This window comes from Spinacia oleracea, chromosome 4 (genome assembly GCF_020520425.1).
Source record: "Spinacia oleracea cultivar Varoflay chromosome 4, BTI_SOV_V1, whole genome shotgun sequence".
Classification (NCBI taxonomy): domain Eukaryota; kingdom Viridiplantae; phylum Streptophyta; class Magnoliopsida; order Caryophyllales; family Amaranthaceae; genus Spinacia; species Spinacia oleracea.
Genome location: NC_079490.1, coordinates 174,385,731 through 174,395,320, shown reverse-complemented (window position 1 = coordinate 174,395,320; position 9,590 = coordinate 174,385,731). Strand labels below are relative to the sequence as shown.

At 39.8% G+C, this 9,590-nt stretch overlaps 1 protein-coding gene across 1 annotated transcript; it reads left to right on the top strand.

Moving 5' to 3' along the window:
• Positions 1–6,196: 6,196 nt before the first annotated feature.
• LOC130472183 (uncharacterized) lies at positions 6,197–7,983 on the top strand. The gene is made up of 3 exons (XM_056842671.1): positions 6,197–6,462; positions 6,670–7,634; positions 7,742–7,983. The coding sequence occupies exons 1-3, from the start codon at positions 6,197–6,199 to the stop codon at positions 7,981–7,983; spliced, it is 1,473 nt and encodes a 490-aa protein (XP_056698649.1).
• The last annotated feature ends 1,607 nt before the right edge of the window (positions 7,984–9,590 follow it).

Below are 9,590 nucleotides of genomic sequence, written 5' to 3'. Positions count from 1 at the left end.
GCTTTGACTTCAAAGTCCGTCTTGAAAATCTCCGTGGGAGGCACCATTGTCTTCAAATAGGATAAGCTATAACTAATTACAACTATTTGATGGTTCGCAGACCATATTTGAATTGAAAAATAACTTTGGTACTTTAGACCAATTACATTCAAATTAATGGTACGCAGACCATATTTTCTATCCTATTTGGGCCATACTAGTCACTTCATAACCTGCAAAACAGTACATATACAATATATACCATTCACCCATTCATTATCATGAATGGCCCACATAGCTGGTTAGTAAAACACATTATGCATCACGTAAACATTTGCAGCAATTAATCAAGGGCACCAATAATCTACCAATTATTCAGTCCTTATTAATTCTAATCAAGTTGTTTTAACCTTAAGGATTTGTAGACCTAATCAAGAGTTTATGACTAAAAAAAAAACGCTCCCACTTAAACCAATAAATTCATATGCTTTACTAATTTTAAACATAAAAATGTATTTCTAGTCTAACCGGAAACATACAAATTTAATTAAAATCTAAAGCTCATATAAATTTATAATTGAATCCAAAAAGTTTAATTTAATTTCAGTCGTATTTAAATTAATTCATGATTTTAATTTTAGTAAAATAATTAGAATAAATAAAATTTATTATAATTACAATATTCAAAATTAAAATCCAAGAAAATAATTTAAATTATTAATTTTAAAATTAATTAAAATTACGAAAAATGAAAATTTCAAATTAAAATTTTAAAACGATCTAATCGTGACGCAACAACCCCACGCAACGCACATCCATGGGCCACACGCACACAGCCATCGCTGGCCATGTGCGCGCAGCCCATGCGCTGCGTCGCATCGCTGCTGCATTCCATCGCAAGGCGCGCGCCAGCGCTCGTCGCAACAAGCACGCTGCTCACCCTCGCTGGGCGCAGCGCTCGTCGCACGCGCACGCTGCTCACCATCGCTGGGTGCAGCGCTCGTCGCACGCTTGGGCGAGGCAGTGCGCGCTGTGGCGCAGCTCGCTTGCTGCCCACACGCGACTGCTTGTGCCTTGCTCTCGCCCTTGCCCATGCGCCCATCGCACACAACCCACGACACAAGGCAGGGCTGCTGCCTTGTGCTCGTGCACCATGCCCTTGCTCGCTGCATTCGTACCGCATGGGCGACGAGCTCCCTTGCTCGTCGTCGCATGCCCGCACTATACAACATCCCTTAAGGGTAACACGTAGCGTCCATTGCTTTGTGCGTGCAAGTTATATGAGCGAATCGCATAAAAATTAAAAATTTATTTTCAAAATTAATGACACATTAATAAATCATATTAATTTCATAATTTTAGCGCGAAAAATCGAAAATTTATTAATTTATTGATTTCCGATTAACATGGATTCAAGTCTAGGTCATAAAAATTTAAAATTTAACATAAATTTACAATTTTTATGGTGGTTTTTAATCATAGGTATCTAATTAAATTATAACTAATTATGAAAATCAAATTAATTCTAGATTATTCCAATTTTCAACAAATTAATCATAATTACAAATTAGATTGCATAATTAACAAGGCTAGGCATTCAAACTTGTTAAACATATACAGTAGGTCAATCAAAAATTCAAGATTTAACAACAAGAATCGCAAATATTTAATTTAACATCTTAAATTTACGAAATTTTGCGTTCGAAAAACTAAAACCTCCGAAAAGTCATAGTTAGGCTTCGAATTTGAGAATTCTGGGTTCGGCCGAAAAAATCTTTTTTTGTCAAAATTTTAGAATTCCTTTTACATGCGGAATTGACACAAAAATCACTCGATTTGGATGAGTAACGAAGAAACTGCCGAAAAACTGCGTACGTATAATTAAATAAACGCAATTTGCAATTAATTAACAATTACGAAAATTAATCACCCCTTTTAATTCTTGCAAATTTGTAATATTTAACCATGTTTATGCAATTTAGATTATGAAAATAATAAGAGGCTCGTGATACCACTGTTAGGTTATGATATATACGACAATTCATAAATCATGCGGAAAAACCATAAAGCCAGGAAAGCATATTATTTACACATAATCATTTAGCATAGAATAGATGCATACATGTTGTAGCGTGTCTTCCCTAGCTGCGCCCGAACCGAACAAGAACAAGTCTTTAGGACTCCAAATGTCGTCCCTTCGTAGATAGTCCACAGTACGTCCGGATCCGCCTCAAGTTAGACCAACTAAAATCGCCCTTAAGGTGCTTAGGAATTTCAGCTAGTGTTTGCAAGTGTATGGCTGATTTTTATTTCAAAACTTACCCTTTGAATACTTCAATCGTACCCATAAATTGTGACCCTAGGCACCTATTTATAGGAGTATGGAAAAGGAATTGTAATCCTACTAGGATGTGGATTTGCTAGTTAGAACTTTATTAGGACTCTAAATAACAAAACAAATCTAATAGGAGTAGGATTTTAATCTTTGCACAAATCCTAATAGGATTAGGATTTCCCGCACAAGCATTGCACAAGCCGTGCACCCGCGCAAGCCTTGCGGCCCACGACAGGCGCACAGCCCACGCTGCTGTGCTCTCGCGCGCGCGTGCCCTTGGCTGGGCCTGGCCTTGCGCTGGGCCTGGTCGAGGCGTGCGTTGGTGCGTGCGGCTCGCTGGGCGATGGCCTGGCTTCGTGTTGGGCCTTCGTCTAGCGGGCCTCGTCCGATGCTAATTCGTACGACACGCTTCCGATTAAATTCCCGATTCCGGAATTCATTTCCGATACGAACAATATTTAATATTTCCGATTCCGGAATTAATTTCCGTTTCGAACAAATATTTAATATTTCCGTTTCCAGAATTATTTTCCGATTCCGATAATATTTCTGATTCTGACAATATTTCCGTTTCCGGCAATATTTCCGATTCCGGCAATATTTCCATTTCCGATAATATTTTCCGATACGTACCATGTTTCCGTTTCCGGAAACATCTACGACTTGGATAATATTTATATATCCGATACGATCCATATTTCCGTTTCCGGCAATATCATCGTTTCCGGAGTATTCATTTCTTGCTTGTGACGATCTCAGCTCCCACTGAAACCAAGATCCGTCGATTCCGAATATCCATAGATAGAGTATTTAATGCCATTAAATACTTGATCCGTTTACGTACTATTTGTGTGACCCTACGGGTTCAGTCAAGAGTAAGCTGTGGATTAATATCATTAATTCCACTTGAACTGAAGCGGCCTCTAGCTAGGCATTCAGCTCACTTAATCTCACTGATTTATTAACTTGTTACTTAATACTGAACCGCATTTATTAGACTTAACATAGAATGCATACTTGGACCAAGGGCATTATTTCCTTCACATTGTTCATACTCAAGGTATATACGTTCCAAGAGTTTTGAAGCTTGTTCTGGTTGCACTTTACGTTTATTAATATTTTATTAAAGGCGAACTCAAGACTCAACAAACATACACACATACAATTAATAAACAACAACCAAAACAATCTTATTTTAATGCTTTAGGACTTGTGATCAACAAAGCAAGACACTGTGAAATTACTACCAGGTTCCTTCTCACAAAAGGTGAGATTCCACATCATGCCTATTAACATGAGGGTTGTGCCCTTGCACGACAAATCCTAATTCTTTTTATACACAATATTCCCAACTGAACCCTACATGTGTGGTGGCTTACGTGAGCTATCCCTTCACATGTGGTAAAATAAATAGTACAACGTGGTACGAATAATTGACTCAAAAGTATGCCAGACATCCCGTACAATAGCATAATAATAAATAATTCATCCCTTGCATGTGAAACCAAACCATACAAGCATAAATATTGAACAACATGATTGACAATGAAATCCATACTCATAATAATCCCAACATGCTTGTTCAACCAATAATTCAATAATGCCAATATAATAATTCACATGATCGTTCACCAAAACAAATATGAATCCACATAATATAATTCACATCAACAACAATCATGTAATGTCCTTGACAAATAGTGTGGTCGCCCTAGACTTGTACGTACCTGGAATACCTAAGTACGTGGGCCACTATGCAAATCACGACTCAAAGCTAGAAATCAACTCCTATAATTAAAATAATGAAACTTAATTATTATCCATGTTTACTAAATTTCCAGCAACTTTGTTTAGTTTTAAAACACTTGAATTAATTAGAACTTAATCGTTCATTAATAAAATAATAGTCTCAATCAATCGTTTAAAACCGTAGCATGAAATTAATTTATTTTCATGTATAAAACCATTAAAAGTCGACGTTTTAAGTCTTTACAATATTCTGAAAAATATAATTGATTATCATAATTAAATTTATCATCTAATTATGCTAATCAATCGCTCATAAGGCTTAGATTAAAACTCTAATCATAGTTTGTAATTAAAACCATTAAAACTAATTAATAAAAATTGAAGCTTTAATATATACTTCAAATCTGAAAATTATAATATTTCAATTCAAAACATTCTCCAATAATTCAAACATACAAATCATCAAAATTCGGTGTTCATAACCGATCCCATCATTTTAATTAATCAAAACCAATAATAATAATATAATTTAAATACGGAATTGAAATAGAATAGGCAAGGAAAAAGAGAATTATACCAATCCGGCCTATAGCACGGAACAACCACGAATTAATTGTGATTTGGCGAAAGAATTGAGTGAACGAACAAGAACACACACACACACACGCCTTGTGTGTGTGCGAGCGCGGCGAGAACGAAGAGCAGGGGCAGGGCAACAGCTGTGCGCAAGCAAGAGGGACGAGGGCGCGGGCTAGCGCGAGCAAGAGGGACGAGGGACGAGATGTGTGTGGCTGGGCGAGAGGCAGCACCCACACAGCAACAACACAACAGCAACGCAGGGGCGTGCTGGCGCTGCGCGAGGGAGCAAGAGAGTGTGAGGTGTATGGTTACGTGCACGAGGGCACGAGGCAGTGAGCATCAAGGGCGAGGGGCGTGTGTGCTCGAGGCACAAGGAACGAGCGCACAATTGCTGTGCGTGCTCGGCAAGGAGACAGGCCAAAGAGAGGAGAAGAGAAATTACTGCAGCAGGATTTTAGAACGCTCATAACTTTTAATCTAAAACTCGGAATTGATCGATTCTTGAGGCAAAGTTCAAGAACTTTTCGAGATCTACAACTTTTAAGGAGAAATTTTTTCTCAAAACGAACAGAAGTAGGAGAAAAACGGCCAAACATAAATTCGACGAAAGAAAGAAGAATTTAGGGTTAGGGTTTTACTTTTAGGTTTAATGAATAATAGTGAGCGATTTTGAGGGTGAGCACCTATATTTAAAGGCTTAGTAAACTCAAAGATGGGCTAGGCTTTAGGATTCCCTTTCGGGCTTCATTAAACATAGGATGGGCTTGTTTAATTTGTTTGGACTTGAACTTGGAATTGAATTGGGCTAGATTCATTTAAAATCGTTTTACTTTTGAAACCCAATTAAATTCCCAACATTAAATAATAAATTCGTTTGGTAATAATTAAACTAATAAATATTCTAATAAAATAAAATACATTTAAATAACATTTAAATGCGTTTTAAATTATAAAAATCATAAAAATACTTTATAAATATAATAAAATATATTTATAAAATACAGAAAAATACGAGGTATTACACCCACGCAACCGGATCGGAATATGTACGATGGGTAAGGATTGCATCAGGACCGGGTGAGACATACAATCCATCCTAAAGATTCACCACTATGCAGGAGCATCCTGGAACAGCCCATGGAAAAGGTAAAAATGCCGACATGAAAATACAACGGAACATCTGATTCAACGGAACATTTAAATGCGTATACGGATCCCGAAAACCACTCTACTACCTTCGAGCAGCATATGATGTTGTACTCAGATTCAGATGCCATGTGGTGCAAAGTGTTCCATACCACCTTGTCAGGAATAGCAGCAGACTGGTACAAGAAACTACCTGCCGGTTCGATTTTTAGTTTTAGGCAAATACAAGAATATTTTGTGAGGTATTTCATCAGTAAGGTGGAAAGAAAGAAGACTTCCGGAAAATTGATGTCAATTTCCCAGAAGCACAAAGAGCCTTTGAGAGAGTACTTGACTCGTTTTAATAATGAATCCATTACCATATCATGCTTGCAGCAAGAGGTAGCGATGTAAGCCCTGCTAAGGGAAATGCATGACTGCGAGTTCAAGAAATATCTCGGGAGGAAATCATTTACCACCTTGAGGGAAGCTTTGAAGATAGATAACGAATACATCAGGAGTGAGGAGCAGATGCTGATATCTCACCCTGCAATGGGAGGGGAGACATCCCAGGCAGCTAGAAAAGATCAGCCTCACTCACACCAGCAAAGCTATCGGAAGGACAATAATATAGGAAAGAAAGTTATCAGCAGAGAGGAGGTTTTTAGAGCAGGCAACCAGTTGGAGCATACCAGGTCTACATCCCACTCAATACTGCTTGAGCAACTATCTACGCAGTGAATAAGTCAGCGGCTTGGAGAAAACCGTTACCACTGGAAGCTCCGGATAATTCAAAAAAAGTGTGCTTTCCATAACGACCATGGGCACTACACAGAACATTGTAAGGAGTTGAGATATAATATCGAGTAGTTGGTGAGAAAGGGTTATCTCTCTCAATACAGAGCCCGTCAAGATAACAACAATGGAAACGACAGACAACAGAATACACAACAACACCACGCTCCCTATGTCCCCACACAGCCAGGGTATTCTCAATCTGCACCCAGGATTGAGCAAGCACCAGCGGTCAGGCAAGATAATCGAACCCAACCCGAATCAAGTAGAGAGGGTGCCGATAGAGGGAAGAAGCTCATGGTTTGGGTTATCTTAGGAGGGCCAATTCACGGGGGGGCGATTAGTGGAGCAGGTAGAAGTTTACATGAGCACCGGCATCTGGTGAATTACCACAGCACAAGGAAGTGGTCGAAACCACCCAACACACCGATAGCATCTTTTACTTCGGAAGATTGTCGCGATATCATCTACCCGCATGACGATCCATTGGTACTAGAACTGGAAATACCTAACTTTCCGGTCAAGAGATGCTTGATTGACGAGGGGAGTTCGACAAACATCATATTCTGGGAAGCATTCAAGCAGCTGAATGTTGATCACAATGAGTTGTCAAAAATGAGATATCCTGTCATTGGATTCTCTGGAGCTACGGTGTACCCGGAAGGCAGCATACGTTTACCGGTACAAGTGGGGAGTGAAGTATCAGCTAGAGATCTGATGGTTGATTTTCTGGTGATCAAGGTACCGGCGACGGACAATGTAATCATGGGACGACCTTTTATCCATGACGCACAAGCAGTAGTGTCAACGTACCATCTCACCATGGTGTACCTTTCCAATCTGGAAAGAACAAAAAGAATCCAGGGTAGTCAGGAAGCTGGCCGATCATGTTACCTGACATCATTGGAAACATCGGGAAGGATGGTATCGGAGGTGAATATAGCTCAAGAGGCTAACCTTCCGGTCAAAAGGCCAAGAGGGGATCTAAGAATAGAAAACTTCGATGAAAGACCGGTTAGTGTTCCAAGACCGGAAGCAGAAGGAGAAACACATGAGGTAGAACTGGTAGAAGGTATTCTAGGTATACTGTGAAGATTGGAAGTGGGATGGAAATAGATTAGCGGGTCAATCTAATCGGTTTGTTTCAAGAACATGCTGATGTTTTCGCATTCTCGGTAGATGAAATGCCAGATATTAATCCCGACATCATGGTTCACAGATTAAACGTTGACAAAGCAGTCAGACATGTGAAACAAAAGAAGCGAAACTTCTCCGTGGATAAAATTCATGCTATAAAGAAAGAGGTCGACAAGCTACTGGGAGCTGGGCTAATAGAAGTTTGTGATTACCCAAAATGGCTCGCTAACGTGGTCATGGTAAAAAAATCTAATGGCAATTGTGTGTTGACTTCACCAACTTAAACCGAGCTTGTCCCAAAGATTGTTGTCCTTTACCTCGGATAGACAGGTTAGTCGATTCCACCAGTGGACATGCATTGTTGAGATTTTTAGATGCATTCTCTAGATACCATCAAATAAGCCTACATAAGGCCGATAGGAAAAAAACAGAATTCATCACAGATTCAGGGGTCTACAGCTACAAAGCCATGTCGTTTGGCTTAAAAAACGCAGGGGCAACATATCAGAAGCTGGTAGACAAAGTGTTTTCTGACCAGAAGGGGAGAAACATAGAAGTATATGTTGATGACTCCATAGTGAAAAGAAAGTCAGCAAATGATCATGTTGACGATCTGCGAGTATTATTTGAAACTTTGAGAAAGTTCTGGATGAAACTAAATCCAAAGAAATGTGTGTTCGGAGTCAGAGCAGGAAAGTTTCTAGGTTTCTTGGTAAGTGAGAGGGAGATCGACGCCAATCCAGAAAAGGTAGAAGCTATCATAAACTTACCGGAACCCAAGTGCATAAAAGACGTCCAAAACTGATTGGGTGAATGGCAGCTCTAACACGATTCATCAGCAAATCAACAGATAAATCCATGCCCTTTTTCAACGTGTTAAAGCAAGAAGTTCAAGTGGGGGGAGACAGAGACCACATCATTCGAAGCAGTAAAACAACATTTGCGAACCCTACCCCACAATAGCCAGGCCAGAGCAGGGGGACACTCTGCAATTATACATTTCAGCATCCCAGTACACGGTAGCAGCGAAGCTGGTTGTAGAGAAAGACAAGATTCAGATGCCCGTGTATTTTGTGAGCCACATTCTGCAATCAGCAGAAAGGCGGTACCCACTTATAGAAAATCTAGTATTGGCAGCAATAATCGCAGCAAGAAAGCCGAGACCCTACTTTGATGCTCACGGTATCGAAGTTCTTACCAATCACTCACTCGAAAAAGCGATGCAAAAAATGGACACGTCGGGAAGGCTACTAAGATGGGCAATCGAAATGTCGAAATTCCACATGGAATACCACCCCCGAAAGGCCATTAAAGCCCAAGTTTTGTCAGATTTCATAGTGGAAACGTCATATCACGAGGAGGAACCAGAGGAAGGGACATGTGAGATAGCAGTAGATGGTTCCGTTACCACTTACCAAGGTGGGGTCAGGAGCTGGTATCATAACGACCTCACCAGGAGGAGATATGTTCGAGTATGCCATTAAATTCTCTTTCAGCGCATCGAACAACGAAGCAGAATATGAGGCAGCAATCGTTGGCATACAAATTTGCATAACAACAAAGTTCGCCTGACAATCGATTCACAATTAGTACCCAATCATTTTTCAGGGGAATGCGAAGCGACATAGGCTTCAATGAAAAAATACCCTGAAAAATTGAAACATTTAGAGGCACAATTGGTAAAATTTGAGATAATACTGGTGCCACGAGAAATGAACACATTGGCTGATTCCTTGTCCAAGCTAGCCAGCTCAAGTAGTCTGAGTAAGTCGGTGATGATCGAGGTTATGCGTCGCAGGAGTACGGAGGAAACAGGAAAAAAGATCATGGTAATAACAAATGAGCCAGAATGGTATGACACCATGTGGGCATACAAGCGGGATGGAACGCT

Coding starts and splice junctions, on each gene's coding strand:
- LOC130472183 (XM_056842671.1), top strand. CDS start 6,197: ATGCATGACTGCGAGTTCAAGAAATATCTCGGGAGGAAATCATTTACC. Junction 6,463..6,669: donor AACCAGTTGGAGCATACCAG/GTCTACATCCCA, acceptor CTCTCAATACAG/AGCCCGTCAAGATAACAACA. Junction 7,635..7,741: donor TGAGGTAGAACTGGTAGAAG/GTATTCTAGGTA, acceptor CATTCTCGGTAG/ATGAAATGCCAGATATTAAT.